Consider the following 25,265-nt stretch of genomic DNA (forward strand, 5'->3'; position numbering starts at 1 on the left):
GCCACAGTGATAATCTCCAGGTCCTTGCTGCTACAGTGATGATGTCAGCAGTACGTTTTCAAAAGACGTTCGGACCCAGTGTGCCTGTAATCTCTCCCGTTCCGGTTCTTATCGGAAACAGAAAAAACAGGGAGTACATGTCAGTTACTGTAAATATATCCAACCATATACCCAACCCGCAATATGTAAAATGTGAGCCTCAGCTTTTGGAGCAAATTACACAAGTTAGTAAGTTAGGTCTTCTCAATATTAGATCAATCACAAACATATCTCATTCAATTAATAATTGTGCTTGATTTTATGCCTTTATCTGAAACATGGTTAAATTAATGTATTGCCACAACCGTATTAACCACCAAAATCAGCACCAGCAAACTTCAACTTTATAAATACCTCTTGTACCAGCTGGAAAGATGGATGTACAGCTGCTCTATGTCATGGTTTCTTCCAATGCAAGCAATTATCATTTGGCTACTTTATATTCTTTGAATATCTCTGTGCAGTTTTGACAGGGGTGCAAAGAATATTACTAGTAGAGGTCTACAGGCCTCCAAATGACTTTGTGTGCTTTGCTCCAAAGGCAGATTTTCTTTATGAATTTACAGATATGTTATGTTTTATTATGTTAACCATTTGTAATTGCTGGTGATCTCCAGGCTTGGTATGACTGGCTCTGCATGGAAATGGTTTCAGTCCTATCCGGAGGGATGGTCCTGTCAGTTAACATGAAGAGGATCCATATCCAAACCATGTAGACTCTCCACTGGTGTCCCACAGGGCTCAGTATTAGGCCCTCTTCGCTTCTCTTTGTATACTCGTTCTCTTGGTATATCTTCTCATGGTTTCTCATACCACTGCTATGCTGATGACACTCAATTATTTATTTATTTTTCACCCTCTGACATGCAGGTCTCCAGATGTATTTCAGCATGCCAGACTGACATTTTGTCATGGATGACAGCCCACCACTTGACAGCGAAACCCCAGTAAAACTGAGCTTCTGTACATTACAGGTACTCCCAACCCTTAACATGACCTCACAGTTTTCTTCAAGAACTCCCTGATATCACCATCTGAAGCTGCTCATAACCTGGGCATAACTTTGGACAACCAGTTGTGATTCTCCACTCATGTTTCAAATCTAACCCGGTCTTGAAGATTTCTCCTTTGTAACATATGAAGGATTAGGCCCTGCTTGTGCAGTCTCTTGTAATCTCAAAGCTAGACTACAGCAACTGGCTACTTGCTTTTCTTCCTCTAAGAGCTATCAGACCTCTACAACCTGTTCAGAATGCAGTAGCACAACTGGTCTTCAATCTTCCGAAGTTCACACGTCACTCCACTGCTGCTCTCCCTTCGTTGGCCTCCAGTAGCTGCATGCATCAGATTTAAAACCTTGATGCTTTCCTACAAAGCCAAAAATGGAGCAGCCCCTCCATACATGAGGTCAGTGGTCAAAGCCTGATTTATACCTTGTGTACTTTGAAACTAAAGTACATCTTGGCTTGAAATACCATGCTTCAAGTCTCATGGAAGACAAGCATTGCGACTATTCTCCATCCTGGTTCCTAGATGGTGGAATGAACTTCCATTTGCTGTCCGGACAGCAGAGTACCTTGCAGTCTTCTAATGCAGACTGAAGACCCATCTATTCATGGAATATTTAAATGTCCACTGACCCTGCTCCTATATGGGTTAACTAAAACAAGTACTTATTGTAAGGTATTGTTTATTACACTGATGTTGACTTAACAAATTCTAGTATTGTTTATTGCACTTATCATTGTCTAAGATAGAGCTTATGTATTCTGTACTTCTAGGCATTCTGTACTTCTAGGCATGATCCCTGTATTTCTACAGTATTCTAGATCATTGGTATATTGGACTCTAACCTACTCTACTGGCTAGGATGTATTCTATGAGTAAACGACAAAACACTTTTGTAAGTCGTTCTGGATAAGAGCGTCTGCTAAATGCCGTAAATGTAATTGTTTTCTATATCTGACAGGCAGTTACCCAGTGTTTGGCCTTAATATCATAAAGCACTGTTCTTCCTCCTGCAGTTGGCTATATGACTATTTAAATAAATCATAATGATTATTGACTGATTCACAGAATCAGATGTGGTTGCAGATTGTGATAAGTGTCAGTGTGGGAATCATAGCACTGGCTGTCGTTATTGCAGTCGCCATGATGAGTGTCCACTAAATGCTGTAAATGTAAATGTAAATTTTAATATACATATTGAAAATCCCAAAGATAATTATACCAAGGATCCCTGTGTCATAGGATATTTTTGGACTCTGTCATCATATGGCTGGTAGCACACACCACCATCACACTCTGGATTCAAAGTCTTAAAAGGTCTCAACATATCAGCCTTTGTTAAGGATGTAGCTTTGTCAGATCATTACTGTGTGTGCTTTGATACGTGGGCCACACTAGAACTCAAGATCAGATGGGTCAGTTATGAGAAGAGGGTTATAAATGATATCACAGCTACACGTTTCATCAGCAAAATGTGCACAGCCCCATATGAACCATCCAAGTCTGTTGATTCTCTGCTGGACAACTTCCAGAGTTTACTTTAAGTAAGATGACCATATTTTGGTTTTCAAAAAAGAGGATGGAGAAGGGTGATATGCATACATAACCACTTTTAACAAATTTATTTACATACTTATGTAGGACCAGTACAAATTCAGAGCCTATATGGGCAGATAATCTTATTCCTCTTCATTCAGCTGTCAGTTGTCATAAAAATCCACTTTTCACTAGACACATTTCAGTAATTCTGCTGTGTCCAACTAGACTTTCCTGAAGATGTTTTAGATAAGAAAATGCCATTTTAACAAGACATATGTGCATTGTTTTTCATGTTTTTAATTTCAAACCTAAAAAGTAATTTAAGCCTAAGTGCTGAGCTGAAAGTGAAAGATTTTTGCAAAATTCTTATGTCACCTGCACGCTTCTAGACATGACAAAATGGACATTGCAGAAAATGAGGCCCAACCATCAATCGGCTCTTTGATTGGGCATTTTTAGGCCATAATAAGGCATCATAGAAAAGATCATATAGAAGGGAAACTTCATGCATTCTCCCTGGTCATACGCTTCTGTGAAGCAGTCTGACCAATGATCGCATGTAAGGTGTGTATATGATCAACCAATTGTGGCGTGCAAGAAGGTGGGACCTACAGAGAATGGTCAAAGAAATGCAAAAACACACATTGTATGGTGACTGTAGAAAGTAAATGTTAACATGATGAACATGAAACAAGACAAATCCTGGACATTTTTGGCATTTTTAGGTCCAAAAAAGAGAACATGTCTAGGAAAAAGAGGACATATGTTCACCCAAATTTAAAGTATTATTATGGTTCCAGAATGGTTCCAGGAAAGGACAATGAAGAATGCATGCTGAGATGTTGTGGGGCAGTGCTGCTTCCGAGTATCAAAATGCATAATCCACCAGGACTGATACAAAGCGGTAATGCAATGCACTTTGGTCTACTGGCCTGACAGAGTCCAGGCCAATTATTCCTAAAAGGACCTTGATTTGGTGGAGGGGGCTCAATGGCACTCTAGGGATGGCTGGGGGTTTAACTGTGAGCTCCTGCTCAACCGGATGACTTCAAAGAGCATGGGATGCAAGTGGATTCCCAAGCTCTCCTGCCACCACCAGTTTCCGCATACCCAAAGTTCATATACAAGTTGAATAAAAGCTATTCAGATACAGTTTTGGCACCTTGCAAAATGAAATCTTTTTGGATGTAGTAAACAGTGTCTATAGCTAATCAAATATAAAACAATATGCTAAATCAATTACTGACTTTCATAATAAAAAAATGATTATCTAAGCATTGCCAAGGCTTAGATTTTTCTTGACAAGGTCTCAGACATTGACTAGCACTCAGGTCTGACTTCCACATACAATTGTACACATTTGTTTAATTCAGTGGTACCTCAGTACTTAAGGTACTGGATGAGAAAGCAGAAAGCTGTTAGCACAGCATTGCCAATTTACCAGTTTTGGGCCTCTAAGCAAGGCCCTTATCCCTCATTTGCTTGAACTGTACAATAACAATTGTCAATTTGGATAAAAGTGTCTGATAAAAGCTGTAAATGAAAACTTCAACAAAGCAGATCCTTTCCAGCAAATATGACCAAAACCAGTTTAGCACCGTTCCTAAGATTCCAATCCCATTCCCAAATCTAAGAGTATTTTATAATCTATGGTGTAAGAGGTGGTACTAAAATCAAATAGTAGACCAGATGTAGTAGACAAAAGTGCTGTGTGTGCCAGAATTCTGACTATTATCTGAATAATCTGAATATTATCAAAATAGCTATTTGAGGATAGAAAAATAACCAGCTGACTGAAGAGCACTTTCGGTTTTCCAATGAAAAGCATTTGAAATGCGTCTGTATTTATCAGATCCATTCAGGTTCTTCTTTCTAGGAGGGTTTCATGATTGCAGATTCAATCCCAGTTCTTTTTAAGGTGTCATGACTTCTGTTTTTAACACACTGTATAAACTGCAGTATAGAGCTAATATTTAGTAAAGTGCCAAGACTAACAGTAGACGACAAAAGAATGCCATATATTTTACAATCAATTTTAAATGGAAATTCATCACTCTGGGCATCACTATTACACTCTAAAGTCAGTGAACCAACTGTACTGGAGTCTTCTATCCTGTGTACATTAGATCAACCTTTATCAGCTTCCATCATGAGTTGGCCTTTATATTAAAGACTGCATTAGGATAGAGATATAGAAAAAAGAACTTATTTCAAAATGATAAAACATGTATGGTATGAAACACCCAGAAATATAACCTGTCACCTGAGAACTATATCAATATCAGGAACAATAAATTAAAATTTGCCATGAAAATGACATATGCATTACAAAATACTAGAATATAAGCCCCCAATTTATTGTACAAATCAGATTATTATTAATACAAAAAAAGAGCACCTATTGAGATATTTTTAAAAATAGTTTTAAAAATGTAAACATTAAAACAGTAACACTTACAAATGCTATATAAAAATAAATATTTATCCAAGAATTCCCTGTAACTCCTAATTGATCGAGGAATCAAAAATTAACAGTACAGCATTTGAGCCCAGTTGTGACTGGTCTTTGGCACAGTATGAATAGCCCTTGTCTCACAGTGTCAAAGGTTCAATGGTGAGGCAGGCTGTCCTGTGGTCCTGGAAGTCTTTCTGCGTCAGTCTGTCTATCCCAAACCTGAGGAGTGGTTAGCTCTTTCAGCTGCTGCTGCTGACTGTTCTCCAGCTCCTCCAGTCTCCTCTGCAACAAGGACAGCTCCTTTTGGTGCTGCTCCTCCTGCGATGGGAGTGCCGGAGCGAGAAGAGGAGTTCAGTATAGAGAATGACGAGTAGAGGATAGAGGCTAAACAGCAAGAAGACATTGTTATTACTGTTATTACTGTCTTGCCTGCATTTAAATAGTGTGTATTCCAACTTACCTGCAGGTTTGAGAAGCTGGACTCTGGGCCTGGGATGAGCAGAGAGTGGGGGAGAGGTGTAGAGCTCATCTGATTGCCCAGCAACAGCCTGCGGAACTCATTGTGTCTCCTCTGCAGCTCTTTTAGACGTCTCCTAAGATGGGTGTTCTCCTCAGAGTAGGATGAATTTCTGCAATACACATGCACACAAAAACAAACATATTTACGATTTAGCCATGCACAAAACAATCTTCCAATAAACAAATCACATTTTCCCAGGGAAAGTAGTACTTTTTTGCCACACGAGCCTCTATTTCCAATTCTTCCATTTTGGCTTCGAGCAGCTGTATCTTATTCTGCAGTTTCTTTTCTTTAGCTTCTGTCATGGTCTTTCTCTAAAATGAAAAAAAAAGGTTAATGGACTAAAAGTACTTAAGGGCTGAAATCAGTGAAAAATACCCACACAATGTAATGCTTATATACACTGCCTGGCCAAAAAAAGGTCACCATCCAGATTTAACTAAATAGATAAGAGCCTCCCATTGGATAATTACTGCATGGGTGATTATGTTTCAGCTGGCAACAAGTTATTTAACCCTAACTGATGCAGTGAGTAGCTTATCATTTGTTAAAAAACCATGTCAAAAGACACATCCTGTGGTCATGGAAAAGATGTTAATCTGTTTCAGAAGAGTCATATTATTAGCATGCAACAAGCAGAGAAAACACAAGTAGATTGCTGAAACTACTAAAATCGGAACTGTCCCAACACATTATTGAAAGTGGAAGGACAGTGGGGAAACATCATCTTCAAGGAAGGAATGTGGCCCTGATGGCATGGGCATATTCAAAGATGACATTGTCAGCATTCATCGGGCTCAAATTGTGAAATAGTGGTTCAGGGAGCATGAGACATCATTTTCACACATGGATTGGCCACCACAGAGTCCAGACCTGAACCTCATTGAGAATCTTTGGGATGTGCTGGAGAAGACTTTGCGCAGTGGTCCAAATTTCCCATCATCAGTACAAGATCTTGGGGAAAAATTAATGCAAGTCTGGACAGAAATAAATGTTGTGACATTGCAGAAGCTTGTGGAAACGATGCCACAGCGAATGCGTGCCATAATCAAAGCTAAAGGTGGTTCAATGAAATATTAGAGTGTGTGACCTTTTTTTGGGCAGGCAGTGTATGACAGGTGGATGGATAGACTTTAACAACAAGAAAATAGTGCGCAGTCCCTCTCTTGACACTAGTGAAAAGAAAACAGCAGTTCAGTCCTGAAAACAAAGGAGAATGACCTTCTTTTGAGCAAGTGCTGCCCTCTGTAGGCGCTCCTTGGCTTGGTCATGCTTCTCGTGCAGTTCCGCCTCTCTATCTTGGAGTTTGTGTTTCTCCTCCAACCACTCTACTCGCCTCTCTTCCACCAGCCTACAACAGAGCGGAAAACAACAATGCTTTCACCATAAGAGCACTGTTAACAGTGTCACCATGGTTAGGACAGTTTAAGTAACTGCAATTCATAGAAGTGACTGACTCAATCAGGGGCTATACTATGTAGGATATCGTTGTTAGGTTACAATACATAAAGGCTCACTGATTTTGGTAATCACTTTCAAAAAACCCTTGCAATTCTTCACATCATAAACTTCTTCATATTTTAAAGCTTTTAATGTGTCAAAGATGCCTGGAGTATTCCAGGTGGCATGAGTTTTTTTGAAGAAGGTGACCAAATAACCTATACCATACACATTTTTCTTATCAGACGCATGGGAGGGCAAGCCTTTTTTGATGGGTATAAATATAAAGCAAAGACTGCAGTGTCAAATGATCCTAAATTAACATAGTAAAAGTGTTAGATATGACAGGAGATTAGTGTTTTTTCATTTACATACATATTATTGGTCATATTCAGCAATTAAGTAATATTAGCTCATGTTAGCTAGCTAAAAACATTTTATTCAAAAAGCTGACCAGCAGATAAATACTATTGCTTGGCAACAGAGTTTCACTTCCAGACCCAACCTTCAAAAATGCAGTATGAATTCATGGGGAAACAAAAGGCAATGGAATGCACCCAATGTTTTTCACATTTAAGAAAAGCACTATGAGAACCCCCCTCATTCTACCCCGTATTCCCCTTTGACAATGGATGATGAAACCATGAAGGAATATGGGGAGTACCTCTCGGCCTCCTGCTGGGTCCTTTCCATTTGTGTGCGAGCACTCCTTAGTTCCTCTCTCAGCCTTTCTAGACACTCTCTCAGCCTACCATTGGCCTCTGTAAGCTCACTCTCCGAATGAGACAGAGTACTGATCTGTAGACCCAGCTGTGTATTTTGCTGAGATGAGCAGAACCATGTATAAATAATCGAGCATTGCTTACCACATCAGTCAGTCACATTTATTTTTATAACATCTGACATGTATGATGTGTCCAAAGATTTCTTTGATTTCATGTTTTACTGATTACAGTTAAGTGTGTGGATTTGCTACCTACTTGTCTCAGCTCTGAGTTCTCAGTCTTCTGTCTCTCCAGCTCCTCTAGCTGTAGTAGCTGTTGCTGCACCTTTGCTCTTTGCACAGGACACAGACACCCACCAAATAATCAGTATGTAAGAAAGTAATCTAAATATACTTTGGCTGACCTATTTCGGTAAGTCTCTTATTAAGGTAAGGGTCATCTCAATGCCCGACATCATGGAGCTCAACCTTATCTAACTTCCAGGAACTGTGTGCCTCTGAGTTATACATATGCACTTACAAGATCTTTTTTAGAATTAAAATCAACTCCCAGCATCTCTCAGGGAAAGACTGATTCCATTTCCATCATGCATATGGTTTGTATTTCAATGAGGTGTGGGGCTACCAAGAAGTAACCAGTAGCCTGTCTGGATAGTCTTGCTCCAACACTGGAGTATGAAGAGGTCACCTGATATTCTGCAGCTCCTTGCGGACAGCCTCCTCCCCCAGCTGCGCAGCACGGACACGATCCTCCCACTCTTCTTTCTGGGAGTTTCCTGTGGCCTCCTGCAGGGCTCTCTGCTGTTCCAAGTCAGAAAGTCGATTCTCCAGTTCCAACCTGATACATGCACACGCAAACAAATATAAAAACAAATGTGGAAGACTTTTATAACAAAGGGCGAAATGCATAAGTAATTTCTAGTTTACCAAAAAAAAAACCAAAAAAACCAAAAAAACCAAAAACTATGTACTTCTCCTCTTGAATGACAGCCATTTTGTGTATTTCATCCTCTCTTGCTGCTTGTACCCTGCGAACCATTTCCCGCTCTTTTTCGGACAGCATCTCTTTATTTCTCTGCATAGCCGCCTTTAAAACTTCAAGATCACACTGCAGACCTGAGGAGAATGTGAGGAGAATGTTGTTCTTGAGAGCAGACACTTTGAGTGAGAAAAAAAAAAATCAACATAAAAAAGAACAATGATTGAACTTAAGGAAGGTGAGAGGAATGCAGGGTTAAAGAATGTTGTGGTTTACCCTCCACTCGGGCTTGCAGTGTGTCTCGCTCCCTCTCCACCTCTCCCCTGGCCTTCACACACTCCAGCTTCACATTAGCCAACTCCAGCTTATGTGTGTGGCGCATCCCTTCAACCTGTTTAATAATTGAATTTATTACAAAATGCCTAAAATATTGAAAATGTAATTACTCTGGGCTTGTGGTGGACTTGTGGTGAATCTAGTTCTTTGAGCAGGCAGGATGTGCCCACCTGACTGTTGAGGGCATTGCTCTCCCTCTCGGCTTTATGTAGCTTGCCAGTGAGCAGGGTGTTCTGCTCCTGGGTAGAGCGCAGCTCTTTGTCCATCCGCTCCAGCTGCATGCGCAAGGATTGCTTCTCTGACTGAATCATAACCATGTGCATCAAACAGTGGCATCAATAACAAGCACTTCTAATTCATTTAATTTTATTTTATTAACTATATAATAAGGAACGTCTCATGACTACATAAAATATTCTTTGTAATTATAATGATCAAGTATTAATAGCAAATGGGGAAAAATGGGGGGGGGGGGGAACAAACAGCCTAAACAGGGGTATAAATGGAGACAAATTTATGAAACTGAAAAAAAGGCAATGGATCTGAACATAACCACACATCAATGGACTGTGGCACCTGTCTTTCTGCTCACCTCCAGGGCCTTGACTGCAGCCTGGGACTCTGCTAGCTGGCGGATCTGAATGCGCTGCACATTTTCGGCCTGCGCCCCAGAGTTGTCCCTTTCGGCACGGAGCTCGGCCACCTCGGCCTCCAAGCCACGCAGCCGTTGGTGCAGCTGGGCTTTCTCCCTTAACAGGGCTTCCACTCGCCTCCCGTCCCGTGCTGGGTCGCCACTCTGCAGCTGTGCAGTTAGGGTCTCCTTCTCCCTCTCCAGATGTGACAGCTGAACACGATGGATAAACAAATACATACAAACACACACACACACACACACACAGAGAATTACACTAAGACAGCCTAAATTAGAGATGGATGGGATAAATGCTATGCATTTTGCACATAAGCAAATATTCTTTTCCAGAAGACGTACTTCAGCACTGTATCGCATCCTTCTCTCCTCTAGAATGCGCTCGTGTTCCTCTCGCTGGTGATCAAACTCTGACTTGAGGAAAGTGATGTCATAACGCAACTTGTTGTATTCAGATCTGTACTTCTCTGCTTCCTGCAACAGTGAGAGAGAGCGAGAGAGAACTCATTTTAAATAATTCCATATTTAAACAAGAACACTTGTTTAACAAAGCACAACATGATGCTATAAACCCCCTTGACTTATTTTGAAGTGGTCTTCAGCACATAGTTTTACTGTTTTGAACCAACAGTTGTGCAGAACACTCTTGTGAAGAAGATATGTAGATAATCAGTGATTGTTTCCACCTTTATTACATACTAGTTCAGAAAACCCTTCAGGCTCTAACCCAGGGTAGCCTAGCTACAGATAAGGAAATATCTTATATACAGAACATAGAGAAATTCTGCTTTGTAACAGACATCTTAGTAATCCTTTCTCTAAAGTATAGAAACACAGATATTTCTTACCTCCTCTAGCTTACTGAAGCGCTCTCTGATAGGAGCCTCCATCTCCTGCTGAACCTGGGCTTTCAGTAGCTCCAGCCGCTGAGGGGTCACCGCCTGGCATGTTCACAGGTATACACACACACACACACACACAATTCTATAGATGTTCTGTTAAGTAGATAATTGTCTTGCTAAGTGCCAGTGGCCCTTGTGCATTTTTCAATAGCAGTGCTCAAATTGGCACAAGAGATTCATTTCTAGGAGTTTTTAATCTTTTTTAGAAACCATTTTCCCTATTAACAAAGCCATTTTCTCTTTATTCACAAGTGAAATAACATTCACACTCACAATCCACAATCAAACAAACGAACCACAAATTAACTAAGGTTGTTTAAAAAAACAACCAACCAAAAAAATCTGTATTGACCCTACCACGACAAAAAACACATTGTGATGTAGCAAATAATTAATATATTATAACAGGAGAAAACAAGGTACAGAGCTGCAGTTCTCCCATTTTAGTATTATTTTATGGACCTGCAGTCTGAGCTCCTCCAGCTCACGGGTTTTGTCCAGTAGCTGTCCTCTCAGATCTGCCAGAAGCAGCTGCAGCTTTTCCTGGCCTGCCTGCTTCTCATTCAGCAGGCGTTTACACTCACTCTGTGCCCGTGTGTATTCATCCTGCAGTCTATACACACACACAGTCCAAAAAGGTATCAAAATACTGTAACCCTACTGTAGCAGCTCTCAGAACAAATATAAACCAATCATCACAGCATGTGACCACCAAAAAAAAAAAAAAAAAAAAAGGCCTTTACTACTCTGCCTAAGGTAGCCATGGTATAATCTCATACCTCGTGTGCTCAGCTTTCAGGGTCTGGTAGTTGGTTTTGTGATTCTCGCCGCGCATCCTCTCATCGATGAGCAGCTTCTGGAGCTCCATGTCTGAGCTGCTAAGCCCCACTGGCACTGCCAGCAGCGCTGATGCTTTCCCACTCCCACCAGCTTCCAGGTTTGGAAACATCACAGGAGACTGTCCCACTGCAGGAGCGTTCATCTTGTTTGCGAGACAGAGGCACAGAAGAGCAGAAGAGATTTTAAACCTTCTGCACAACTAAGGACGCTTACTTGCGACCTTGACAGCAAGGACAGCAAGCCCAGCCAAGTATCGTTGCAAATTTTGTCAGACAGTGTAGAGTGTGTTCATATTATGACCAAACTGCTACTGAATGAGTGCCTAATCAAGGAAAGTCAAGTGCACAGTTCCCGTTACCAAGGCAGTAGGAGTCCCCTTGGTTCTAAAGTGGTGGCTCTGACAGCCATTCAGCTCGCACGGTTAGTCTCAAGTGATTTCATTTTCTGTTGTGGAAACGAACCTAGCTAATGTCTTCTAACTACCAGAGGGTATGCAAAGGTTCCAGTGTTGTCTGGGCAACTGAACAAGACAGCAGGATGGAAAGGTATAAGTTATTCTGCGTGTTTATCGATGTTCGGTTTTACCCATCAGAAGTTCAACCAATAGCAATATTTAGCTAGCTAACACCTACAAACTAATGGATATAAAGTAATACGAAATCAGATAAGACATCATATGAAGCTCACCTAAACACATACCTGACGCCACATACACTGTTTAAAATAACAACTTTAACGCTACCGTGAACTGACTCACAAGCGAACTAACTTAACTAACGTTAACAAACGTTAGGTAGATAGCAATCCCAGTTAGCAATCCCAGTCGCCTATTAAACAGTTGGCTAGCTAGGTTACTTATGTTAGCAGTGGTCATTTCAAATAAAGTGTACTGGACAGGGATTAACACCGGGAAAAGTGAACCAAAGTATTGTGGAATAATGTTAAATAACTTTTTCCTCCTCTCGCACCAGATGTAAATTCATGTAATTTATAAATATACGTTACCTCCTGTAAAGTATACCTAACAACGCAAAAACCACAGTATCACATTTTCAATATGGCCGCCAAATCGATAAAGCTCGAATACAAAATAAAAGTCTAAAAAAAAACCGTATTGAAATCAAAGCTAAATAGCCCCTTTTGACTTCTTAACAACCTTTTGCCTGGTACGATAATAAGTTACTATGAAAAAAAAACTACATAAATATTTCAAAACGTTTTCTATAGTGAAATATGGAAAATTACGTTCTGGCGTGCCACTTACTTAACAAGAGGGGGAGACATTGTACACTGCTGATTGTATGTTGGTTACGTATTCAAGCAGTTCTCATAACTTTCACCTCTAATAGGCTAAATCGTACACAGCTTACAATGACTTGATGCCTAAATACAAAGTATAAGCAAATAAATATAAACATGTAAGAACTGTATTTGTAATGTAGGCCGTTTGGTTGCTTACCAAAGATTTAGCCTTGTATTCTCCTGTTCGATCATAAATCCCAAGACACAGAGCTTTTAATTCATGCAACACATCACTTTTTATATCTTGGCAAATGGTTCTTATTTTTGGAACGTTTTCCCCTGGAACTTAACTCCATGATGGTTATTTTGGCCCTGTATTTGAATTTTAATTATTCTATATTTGTGTTTTTTCCAGGAAAGCTATTTTTGTAGGTTTTGTTTTTTGGGGGGGGGGGGCACAGAGGGCCGTGGTTTATCTCGAGGAGTACAAAACTTCTGTCAGCATCCTGAGAAGTCCGCAGTAGGAATTATACATCACTGTATGTGACTCAGTGTAAAGTCATAGCTGTCCAACTGGATAGCAGTGTGTTGTTATGAGGTTTTGGGTTCCCAACTCCTGTGCCCTGCCTTGATAAAATCTTTTTCTCTCAGTCTGATTCTTTGAAAATGTTATATTTCTTTTTCTGTTCTTTTGTGTTTCATCATAGGCCTACACTGACTGCTAATGAGTTTTCAACATTCATAATGATTCATCTTTAGACATAAAATTAATGCATACATCTGTTAACGTTAAAGAGCGCACTATGAAAGCATCATGAAAAGATGGAGTATTTAATAGAATGCAAAGCCAGTAAAAATAAACATTTCTTCATGTTTGCATTAAAGAAGGGGGACAGAATGGCTATACTGTCATGCAGATAAACTTGATATTCCAGATCAAAGGCTATTCATTTATCATTTCAATTAAATACTGAGAAATCAGTTATGTTTTGTTTTTGGGTTTTTTTTTGTTTTTAGGGACATCCTGGTACACTCTTTACAGCTTCTATACATGCTTTGGTGTTACACTCTAGGTAATGACTCAGTTATTCCTCTGCATCTGTTTCAGTTCAGCATGGAGATAGCCTACTGGCTAGACTAATACGCCCCCCATCCCCCTACCTCAACTGCAGACATCTGCATATGTTTAAGATATGTCTGTTGCTCACCCACTCTAAAAGACAAAACTTCCACAGGATATGACACTTATTTGTTGCAAACATTTAAATGGAATGCACATCAAAGGACTCCTCATGTGTATGTGCATGTGAACATGAGTGTATTTTTGCCTTGAGCTGTAAGGCAAGAGTGTCATGTTTCAGTTTCTGTATGTTATCACGACAGAAAAAAATATATTCCATTTTATTAACTAATAGACATTAGAAACCCAGCAGTAGAAAAAAAAGGGTTGACTTTTATTATTATGATTTAGTTTACAGAACAATTGATCAGAAACATATACTAAAAATGTCTTCTCAAACTGTGATACAGATGATTTAAAGGTTTAATTTCTGATCTGATGCAGACAAAATTTGAATTATTCTCAGGGAAAGTCTACAGTTCATCCAGAAAGACTGACAGTGCTTAGAGTCCTTGCTTTAATTCAGGCGAATGATCTCAAATTTCTTCCGTCGTCTATCTCTGAGCGGGTTGGGCAGCAGGTCTGGAACTTCCTCAGTCTCTGCAATCAGCTCCTGGGATGTCAGGCCTGGCTGAGCAGTGTCTGTCTGTGAGCCCACCTGCTTGTCTTTGGGGCACTCTGCGTTGTAGGTCTTGACATAGTTCTCCACAGGCCAGCCTTGGAACTCATGTGGCTCGCTGCACACCAGACCAGTGTAGTCAACAGCTGGGTGGTGCTTCAGCCAGTAGATCAGGTAGTGGATGTTGTAGTCACAGATCCAGGGGTTGCCACCCAGAGACAGTATCCTGAGGTAGTACAGGTCTTCCAGAACACCGTAGCTGAAGTAACGTAGGTTGTTATTAGAGAGGTCTAGCTCTCGCAGGTACAGAAGGCCAGCAAAGGCATCTAGGAGAGCAGAAACAGGGAGTCGAGTTGAATTAGGTACAGTGGTTCTGTGGTCAATCAGTTGTTTATCTTATGGCTCAATATTTCTGACTATTCAATATTTAATCCACTGTGAAAGCACCATATTCAAATTTCTTTGAAACAGGAACAAACAAAGAAAATATGTTTCAGTTGCTTTCTTTTTCTGTCTGCATTCTGATTTCTTAATAGTAAGCAGCAAGTGATTGATGGTTGCTATCTGGTCAAATCAGTGTAAGTATTCTATAATGTATAAACAGATTCACCATTTTGTATTTTTGCAGTTCTCTGTGTGGTCTCTGACACAGTATCTGAATTCTGAGAAACAGTCCCTATAAGGATCATTTGTGTGACTAACAGGTTAGCAACTATGTTTACACCTTGCATTCATACGATGCCTGGAGTGTGTTTAAAGAGGCTTTAGACAGGGAGGAACTAATTACATATAATGTCCATATTGTTTGCTAAGTGGACTTCCAGGAACTCATTAATGAATAATAATTATCATGAAATATGCTAATAATCTCACAATGTGGCCAGTCTTATCACCATAAACTTAATTAGCTTTAAAAAAAGCAGGTAGCATTTGTAAAGAAACCTATGCTGCTGTCTGGCAGTATCTGTTTATCACACACACACACCCTTAGTGTACCAGCACACTACATATCCAGGCAGACTGTTCATGTGGGTAATCGGATCACATTCCGTTACATTTTCAGAGCAAGTCTGAAAGGCCTGGGTATCTTATAACTATGTCAGTTTATGAGTAGTTGGCTTGGTTTGTTGGCTTGTCAATCTATAAATAATTGGTGTGGCTTTCTAGAGTGGAGAGAGTTATAGTGAGCAACCTATGTATGTAAAAAATGAAAGAACAGTAGGATACATTTACAGTTCTGTTGTTTTTATTTATAAGGTTGGCCTCTACGTAATGATGATATGATAGTGATAAATAAAAGGTTATTGTACTGAGAACATTACTAGCAGCTTCAGGGTTCTTGTTAAAATGAGAATAATGACTTTGTCTCACTCTTGCAGACTGAAATGTCTGCTCAGCTGGGATTCAAACTTGAGTCCCAGCAATACAACCAAATTCTGGAATTGTAATATGGTATCTGGACTAGATAAGCTACTCTGGAACACAGCCAACTGATGTCATAGTGACTCAAGGGGTGTGTTTTCTGTTCAAACACTCTATGAACTCTTCCGATTCACCGATTCACCTGTGTCAATGCGTTCTAGGCCGTTGCTACTGAGGTTAAGAAGCTTCAGGTCCTTGACAGCAACAAACTCTTTAGGCCTCAGGTGTGTGATGTTGTTAAAGGATAGATCCATTTTCACAATGCTTGCTGGGATATCAGCTGGAATGGTCTTCAGCCCTGAAAACAGAGTGTCCCATTAATTAACTATTAACTGTTAATATACATAAATAAACCATGCATTCACTTTCAAAAGAGGACAAGCAGTAGAAATATCTGATGCTCGATTTGGTATGAAGAGCAGGTCTATAGATTTGTCTCTAAAGCCTTAGAGACGTGAGAAATTATCCTATGCCACAGGATTTTCCATGTGCTTGCATGGTACTCTTTGTGTTTCAAAATGATTTACAGCAGTCTAAACACAGATGGAGGTAGCTACCACATTCATAGCTGCAGGCTCTATATAGTTTGGTCAATGTTGGTGGTCTAAAAGCTCAAACCTATTCTCATAAAACTTACTAATAATGGAATAACAACAATAACTGCAACAAAAAAGAGCTAAAAATAAAGCCGATGTCTGTCATCCAATGGTAATGAAACAGTGAGTTGAAACTAAGTGCCAAGCACAAAAGAGACAATAACAAGTGGGCATGGAACTCTCCCACTGTTTATTTTACAAGTACTTTTAGCTTTGTGTGTTCCCAAACACAGCCTCTGGACTTGAATGAAGTCCAACTAACTGTTCTTGGTTGCTTTAATTTATTACGCCATTATTTGAACTGTAGCACACATTTTAAACGTAGTGTCCATGGCCATATGAAATGCCGGCAACATAATGAATTATCATCAGGGGCTGAACTGGGTGGGCAGAAGAATCGGTGACATGTGAAACAGGGATAGTTCAACTTCCTCCCCCAACAGAATAACATTGCCTGCTTTACAACTTAAGGCTCAGTCAATCCCGCATTATCAGAACACTGAACTTGAACCTAACAAGCCCTGGAGTAGTTGGGACACACTGCTGAAGAGCTCTGCAGTCTCGATCTGCTTGCACCAGGACATGCATGCCGTTACTTCACGTCAGGGAAAAACCCATCACTGAATGACCGATATAGGGATTTTGTGCTTCTTCTGTTATTGCTACCTCCTCCAAGATTCCTATGCTACAGTTTCACTTTTTCTGCTGACAAAAGAAATCTCCAGCCAGTTATCGACAGATCCCAGAGCAAAATGACATCATGGCACAACAGAAGGCAGGCAGTTTCCCTGTGCTGCACTGCTCACTCACCTTTTCTGAGTACTGAAAATAAGAAAGCTCAGATCCCTCTGGAACCCATCTATCTTCATTTACTTCATAAGGACAAATTCCTGCTCCTGGCTGAGATCTGTACAATCAAACCAGTCTTTGGCTGTAATATGTTCCTTCTTATAATTTATTACATATTTCAGTACAGTGAGTCAGTCTGTAGCCAACACATCCAGAGATTCAGTGCAACTTGATTCAAGTACAATATAGAAAGCCTTCCCAAACAGCCCGGTGCAGTGGAAAATGTTGGAGATGATCCAGTGCAGTAGACAACACTATTTCCAAACTGCAACAAAGATGGTGTTGGGGTGAGGTTGTTATAAGAAACCCTCAAATGATGTCACTGTCTTTTCCAACAAAGACTATACAAATCGCACACAGAATTCTTTGTTGAAATATGAATGATCCATTTCATTGCTTCTCACAGACATCTTTTCACTAAATGCATCTCCCTTGATCAAAGTACTTCTTCAGCTGCATATCATAAATACATAATAGAAACAGTGTCTTCAGGCTTCTACGAAACAAATGAACAACTTTGGAAACAATGAAGTACAATATATAGGAGATTATGAACAGAAACACAAGGGGACCTAATGGGGAATTCCAGATGTATGATCTGAGAAACAAAGGTCTACTCTTTTCCAAATAAATGTATTTCTCTGGCTTGCATGTTCTGACCAGATGCTTAGATGCCTTTCTAATTGGACAAACCAAGTACTCACTCAGCAAAATCAGGAAGAGGAGTAGAACAAATCTTATGTAGTCTCCTTTTGTGCTACATTATACTACAATGTATAATGTTGACGAAAATCAGAATCCCCAAAAGAGCAAACGCTCTTACACTGTACAGTTACACTGTACAGCACCTATATCTATAGCCAGCCACAGAGCAACATTCTCAGAGTTTTGTTTGACATTATGGAAAGGTTCTCACAAAGTTAGGAGGTTAGGAAGCTTTTAATGGAGTCTTCTTATTATATTTTCACTTCGACAAAAGTTCTTATGCCATATGCAACATTACTTAAACATTCTTTTTATTATTAGAGTTGTCTTTAAACTGTTCATTGAGAACATTCACACTTAAATGTAACGTTCTGAAAAGATTTTGTAGAATATGTTTAATAACCCAGAAAAATGAATGTAAAATATCTGAATTTAACATTTGAACTGCAACAATTTGAGAGGATTTTTTAGAATATATAGAAAAAAAGTTAGCATTATCATTAAGAACACCTGAAGCAATTAATGATAAAAGATTAAAAACATAATGCTCTCATAACCTAAAAGGAACATTAGAGGAATGTTCTTGAAATTTAAAATAGCTGGTAGCTTGAAACTTTTAGCTGGGAGATTACTGAGCTGTGCTAAAGGAAGTGCAAAATTAAAAATAATACTGCCATCAATCAGAACTAACACAATGAGCTTGTGTGTTGCCAGTACATTTATGGAACCACCTTTTTATGCACTCAGAACTACATTAGTAAATATTGTACTATGGAAATACAATATATCACAATTCAATTTTTTTCTAAAATTCCCAGCTATAAGACACTTGGCTAGAAGCTGAAATATTTAAGATTTTAATGTTGACTTTGGCTTTCTAAGATAGTTGATGGTTCAAGAAAATTTGCTTGGCATAGTGTACATATTAATCATTTTTCAAGTAATGTAGCTACAAATTGTATGTGTAGATAGCAAAAGGACAATACATGCTTAAATTTTAAAGACATTATGGATTACTCTGGCAAGTTAATCCATTCTCACCTCTGCTCTTGCACTCCAGCAGTGGTTTGGGGAACACATAGGTGTGGCACAGTAATGTTGCATCAAGATGTTTTTGTATACCGGGTGGCCTTGATGGTAGAGCTACTGGCTGGAATTCTGGGGAGCAGAGCAAGGTGGCATCCAACTGCTTCAGATGCTGCCCCCACAAGTGTGTGGGCTCGGCGCACTTTGCAAAGTTGCCCATGTGACGGTTGCTGGGCACCTGCAGGAAGCGCACGAGGCTGTCTAACTGGCAGCTGCACCTCCAGGGATTGTCGTGAAGACGCAGGTGGCTGAGTCGCACCATGGGGATGAGCATGGCCTCAGTGGCCACCTGCAAGCGGTTGTGCTGCAGCAGCAGGATTGTCAGTTTGCTCAGACCATTGAATGCACCTTCCTCAATCAGGGAGATTTCGTTCTGCTGCAGGTCCAAGCTCTGCAGCTTCCTGAAGTGGCTGAAGGTGTTGTCTTGCAGCACCTGGATCTTGTTCTGTGCCAGCAGCAGGTGGTCAATGTCTTCCGGCCATCCGAGCAAGACGGCAGTCAGCCGGTGTTCCTGGCAGTCGAGGAACTTGGCCCCATATTCTACGTACCCTTTGCAGTCTGCCACGTAGCGCTTGACGGCATTGGCACGGCTGTGTGCCCGGCCTCGGCCGCTCCGGGCTGACTTCCGTGTCTCAGCTGCTCTGAGCACCAGGACCAGCAATGGCAGAGTGGTGAGAAGACGCATGGCGAGAGCTGTGACTGGGTCACTCACCGGAGATGAATCCCTCAGGAATCTTCACAGCCTGGAGTCTAGCAAGCTCACCAAGGAGAGCGAGTGGGGTTACAGCTGAAGCCCCTGATTGGAAACAAACAGCATCTCTCAGACAGAGCTGAACATGGAGATGGAAAACACAAAAGCTGGCTGCTAAGAAGTGTTCAGGGGTTCATCTATAGCCAGAAACAAGAGTCAAAACAAAACAAATGTTTTTTTTGTAATCTGATAATGAATCTTTTAAAAGTTCCAAGATAAAATTCTTAACTATATGAGCATCTGAATTACCTTGGCCACATAACGGCATTTGCTGTCATATCCAGGTTCCATTCACAACTTCCTGATCAATACTGAAGTCAGTGCAAAAATCTTATGTAAAGTCAGTGTAAATAAAATTATAAACCATGACATTACTGCAGTAACAAAACATTTAAAACCTTTCAACAGGTCTTTAATGTCTACATAATTCCTTTACCCAGAGACTTCCTTTATTTAAATGCAACCCAGTCTCACTGATACTAAACCTAGTTTTATTCAGCACAAAACATCAATAAACGTTTACATTGTTGCATGCAATCCAATAATATTCTCACTTGATTGATACTACTGTTTAATTCTGCCCACAGCGTCAATATATTTTTACACAGTGGAAATGATATACAGACATTGTTTGACTGTATATAATTGAATACACTGACAACTTCTTCACTTTATACTTTATTGTCTCAAAGGGGAAATTGGTTTGCGACTTGGAAAACTGACCCAACTGACAACATCACTCATGACATCACATCACAAACTTAAATACCACCAGTGATCAGTGATGAGGCCATGTTTCCACTGCATAGGCCTTCTTAGTGTGCTTCACTCTCCTACGCCATCCTACTGTCTTTAGGTGGCAGCTACAGTCAAACGCCTGCCAAGGTAGGATTTTGGTTTGGCTAACCAAATTCAACTGCATCCAGTTCAGCTTTCTAGGGCAGGATCACATTAATACACACAGTGGGTTTTTCAATCCAACTGATCCCAGATCAGCAGATACTAAAAAAAACGGCTCCATCATCGACACAGTGGAGCCTTTTGTACTTTCAGCATGCAAATAAGCCACTTATGAGTGCACAGGCAGGATGCGGTAAATGAAATCCCATGCACTAAGTTTCAGCGATGCCAAGAGCATTGTCACTGCGTGTGTGTGTGTGTGCACGCATGATGAAGCTGGAAGGCTGAACATTCCAGTCTGCACCTCAGCATGTTGAGGGGGGGCATTCCAGTGAGCTCAGAGCCCACCAGCCTGGGGCTGCTCAGGACATGCTCTGCTCTGTTGGGAGGAGAAGTACCTGAGGTTGCCACTGTAAGACTAGCATGCCAATGTAAGCACTGTGGCATATGGGTAGCACATGGAGGGTACTGTCTGGAGCTGAAGGAGGCTACATTACATGGTCAGGTCCTAGGCTCTGCTCAGAGTGCTAGCCAACCTGGAAGTCCTTGGTTAAGCCTGTTACATAAAAGCTCCTCCTCTTGCTCAAGTGTTCTTTCCACACACGCTTTCTCTCAACATTTCCCCTGGTCCACATAATTGCCACGTGTAGGTTCATCAATTATCTGAACACTCAGAAATTGTTTATAACTCACAGTAATATTACAGGTCAATAATTCAGCAAAATGGCCTTCACGGTCATTCATTTCCAGAAAGCTGTAAAGTTGCCAGTGGGATGACAAAACTCTTGGAAAGATTCACTTCTCTGATAGATAATGCCTCAGGGTACGTGCTGCATGCCCCTTTATGACAGCATTCACTGTTTTCAAAGGTGAATCTCACAGATAACTCACGCACATGTGTGTGTATGTGTGTTCTACTGCAGTTAAAAAATAAAACCATAGCAGTGACAATATGCAATGCACATTCAGTTACACAATACTAATAAATGATCCTAAATGTTGAGACAGTAAAATATTTATTATAGTTCGCCAGCAACCCTCTCCAGACAAAGAAATGGCGCTGTGCTCTGGCCAGGCAAGGAGTGACCTGGCAGGGGGAGCCGAAGTGCAGCAGCCAGTTCTGCAGTGGTTTCTCTTTTGAGTGCCACAGGGGGGATTTTGTCACAGGCCTTGGTCACGTGAACTCTGTTGATGAAGCTGCAGGCATGAGCAGGAGGCATGCAGACCTGGGGTTTGGGCGTGGCATGACACGTCCACTCGCCGTAGTAAAACCAGGCAAGCTGCCCCAGGCGTGCATGGAAACCTCTAGCAGGAAGCACCGCAGAACACAGGTCACAGTACTGCACAAAGAGGAAAGGGGGGGGGGGAGGGGTTCCCCCTTTTCACTTGCCTTCTCTCCAGGTCATCTGGGCCGGCTGCACAAGTCTTTGCATCTCTATTCGCCATGACCGCTGTGTCTGGAGCAGACGGTTTATCCCTTCCTATTCATTCTTATTCTCAACACATACATCCCTATGCATGTCCACACCACTGAGTGCACGACCATGACCAAATACATCCATCAGTGTAATCCAGGGAGACAGTGGAGAGCATAAAGAGAGACAGAAGAGAGCGAGAAGGAGTGAGAAAGGGTGAAGAAGGGGGCAGAGAGAGTGTGAGTGTATATAGCCTCCAGTGCTTAGTTAAAACCATTTGAGATTTCCTGCAGAGGAAGGGGATCATATATGCTCTATTCTCATTTATTTAAGATCCTAGCTGATAGTGTTTTGACTAACATGTCATTTTGAATTAAGACTTATTCTAAAAAGACAAGACAAATGTAATCAAGGACAAGGTTAACTCTAATAATTCTCTTTCCTCTACAGAAACACCTTTACACAGACATACAACCAATGAACTCAGTCCAATCCCCCACCAGCAGAAGAAAAAAAGAAAAATTTAAAGGAAACCGAACACCAATGAAAGGATTCTCCATGATACACACTGTCTGTCTCTCCTGACTCCAGCTGTGGGAACACCACAGTCCTTAAACATGCAGGCAAGAAGCATTACCTGAGAACTCCTCCTCTGCTTGGTCCTTATTACTGGTCTGTGTCTTGGAGAGCCACCAAATGCATTTACGCCTTATGTGCAATGTTAGCTATATATACAGAGCCTGCTTCCAGGTTGTGCCCATATTCCAGCCCAGAAGCCTCGTCCTAAAGTCGGAGTGGATTCCGCATGCATGCGAGAGCCAACGTGGAGCACAGCTGCCCAGCAACATGTGCCACATTGTAGAGAGAGTGCTGGAACTCCTCATCTCCTGCTCCTCAGGATAGATCCCCCTCCCCCAGAGTGCGCACCCACACACACAAACAAACACACACACACATACACTCAAAAAGGCCACAGGTACCTGGTCACAGGGAATTTGCGCTCACAGTGTCATTCAGTCCGGTATGCTGCGCTCTCTGCGTAAGGAGCGCTGAGTTGTACTGGAGGCTGGAACGAAGCCTGCTGTACTCTGCTTGTGTGTGAGGGTGCGCACGTGTGTGTGTATATGTGTGTGTGTGAGGGGCTCTGTGCAGTTGGAGGCTTTGGCCGGTTTTAAATTACAACACTCCTCTGCACAGGCAGCCTAACCCTCATATCCAGCAGTGAATAACTGGACTGCCTCCAGCCTACTGTATGTGCTAATCATATTATGGCAGAATGGTGTACAGATAAGCCTAACAGCCTCCAAACCACTATTAAAACTAGTTGAGAAACAGTCATTCTTTCGGTAATAAAATGCTTTTGCAAACAAAGTTTTGCAATAAAATTTTTGTCTTGAACGAACGAACATTAAACAAAAATTTCAGAATCTTTTTTAAAGTTACTGGCATATTCCTCTCAAAATGATTGATCTCTTTTAAAGCTGTGTCTTGCACATAATTCACTTAATGGCATAAATAAAACTACCAGGCAAAAAAAAAAAAAAACCACCAGGAAGGGCAATGTTGCTGGGCCTGGGCTATCTTAGACCTTGACTAACACAAGCGCACTAATGAGCAGCCTCCCAACAAGGCCTCCAGTGTGAAAACACAAGCTGCCCCCAGTAGGACCTTTGCTTTCCAAAATCCATTTGTAACTGTCTCTAGGTCCCCCAAATAAGGAATAGCTCCACTCTGGCAGTTCCTAAAAAAGAAGAAGAAACATTTCAAGCATGTACAAAAACAAACAAAGAAAAAAATGTATCATCAGAGACCCAAGTTATATGTTTGCTTGTTTGTTTGTTTGCTTGTTTGTAGGACTGCTGTGTTTTATTTCTTATATTTTTGTAAGCCCATTTTTGTAAGGATGTGACAAATGTCACCTTTACCCTTTTAAAAGTATTTTTGTCTTCTTGCAGTTTTTCTTTGTGTATCAGGGAGTCCTGTGTTCAGGCTGTTCTATGTCTTCAGGAATTTGACATCCCTCCTCCCCCCATATGCCCAGTCTAGTCCATGCTTCTGGATGTTCACTTATTCCTGAAATGAACACATTATAATGCAAATGTATTGATAAAAGAAAGTTGGCCAAAAAGTATAAAACTATAAATTATAATCTGTCATAAATTATTTTAAATAACATATAAATAGTTATGTAACATTCCAGTGCACACATTTGTAGCCAGTGTTAATGTTCCGTATAACCATTCATACATCTTTCCTACCATTCCCTTTATCTTAAAACATTTAATTACAATGCAGTTCAAATAACAAACTATGTATAAAATGGACTGTGGTTCACACAATATAAGTGTAAATCTACCTAAATTAAAGTTGGTATCCTCATATTATAAGTGCAGAATAAAAACAAACAAAAAAAATACTCTTTTTGTTTTAAATCCAATGTACTGTAGTACAGATGAAAAACAGCAAAACCTGTGATGCTACCAAATTACTTTCAGATGACACTGTATTATATGGATCAAATGTCCATGATTATTCCAGTAAAAACACATTAGTTCAAGGATTCAGCTAACTAGTAAGTCCACTTTTATCATTGTAAAAGAATCCCTCTCCATGCTTAAAATACAGTTTTGCTGTTGGCAGGGACACATGCCTTGGACCACAGGAACTGTACCATTCTAAATTCACTATATCCATACCTACTTGCAGCTGTTGAGAATGGAACATAGAAGTTTCCAAAGATCAGGGCAGTACTGTCATGTTATTGTATTCCCATAATTACCAAAGCAAGCCCAGTACAGACCATGGGGGGGGGGGGGGGGGGGGGGTTGAAGAATTAGTTCACTACTTCATCGTGGTTGCCTTCATGAGACATGATTTCATAAGTCATGTATTTGCAGGCAGATATGTTTTTGGCCTGACTCAACCCTTGCCTCTCATCGAGCCAGCAGAATATAGACAGCAATGTAGACTGCAGAATTCAGACCGCAGGATACAGACTGCAGAATACAGACTTAGAATATTCATATGGTGATTATCAAAGCTACAGGCATTAAATGCCCTCCATTAAACAATTCATACATAATGTAAAGGGAAGTTTTGACCAACCTATAAACTGATGTATACAGAATA

At 40.7% G+C, this 25,265-nt stretch overlaps 2 protein-coding genes across 10 annotated transcripts; both read right to left on the bottom strand.

Moving 5' to 3' along the window:
• Window positions 1–4,585: 4,585 nt before the first annotated feature.
• cep83 (centrosomal protein 83) lies at window positions 4,586–12,514 on the bottom strand. Of its 6 annotated transcripts, none has more exons than XM_027014249.3 (16): window positions 12,437–12,513; window positions 11,371–11,573; window positions 11,054–11,204; window positions 10,538–10,630; window positions 10,032–10,163; window positions 9,633–9,884; window positions 9,211–9,342; window positions 8,981–9,095; window positions 8,697–8,841; window positions 8,414–8,563; window positions 7,982–8,057; window positions 7,666–7,823; window positions 6,783–6,912; window positions 5,772–5,875; window positions 5,502–5,670; window positions 4,586–5,359 (listed from the first exon to the last, which is right to left on the bottom strand). In XM_027014249.3, the coding sequence occupies exons 2-16, from the start codon at window positions 11,571–11,573 to the stop codon at window positions 5,195–5,197; spliced, it is 2,175 nt and encodes a 724-aa protein (XP_026870050.2). In that variant the 5' UTR covers window positions 12,437–12,513; the 3' UTR covers window positions 4,586–5,194. The 6 variants fall into 6 exon arrangements, with proteins under 6 accessions (XP_026870050.2, XP_081568693.1, XP_081568692.1 ...); XM_081712567.1 differs by lacking the exon at window positions 12,437–12,513 and adding an exon at window positions 11,790–12,395; XM_081712566.1 differs by lacking the exon at window positions 12,437–12,513 and having other exon boundaries at window positions 11,371–11,748.
• A 1,592-nt stretch (window positions 12,515–14,106) lies between these two features.
• Window positions 14,107–23,634, bottom strand: lrrc17 (leucine rich repeat containing 17). 4 transcript variants are annotated; one of them, XM_027014277.3, is made up of 4 exons: window positions 23,117–23,634; window positions 19,026–19,866; window positions 15,977–16,132; window positions 14,107–14,738 (listed from the first exon to the last, which is right to left on the bottom strand). In XM_027014277.3, exons 2-4 carry the CDS (start codon window positions 19,753–19,755, stop codon window positions 14,311–14,313), a joined length of 1,314 nt encoding a protein of 437 aa, XP_026870078.2. In that variant the 5' UTR covers window positions 19,756–19,866; window positions 23,117–23,634; the 3' UTR covers window positions 14,107–14,310. The 4 variants fall into 4 exon arrangements, with proteins under 4 accessions (XP_026870078.2, XP_026870079.2, XP_081568699.1 ...); XM_027014278.3 differs by lacking the exon at window positions 23,117–23,634 and adding an exon at window positions 22,774–23,109; XM_081712573.1 differs by lacking the exon at window positions 23,117–23,634 and adding an exon at window positions 22,112–22,169.
• Window positions 23,635–25,265: the final 1,631 nt, after the last annotated feature.

The sequence above is a fragment of the Electrophorus electricus genome, chromosome 4 (genome assembly GCF_041902795.1).
Source record: "Electrophorus electricus isolate QZ-2024a chromosome 4, ASM4190279v1, whole genome shotgun sequence".
In the NCBI taxonomy this organism is placed as follows: domain Eukaryota; kingdom Metazoa; phylum Chordata; class Actinopteri; order Gymnotiformes; family Gymnotidae; genus Electrophorus; species Electrophorus electricus.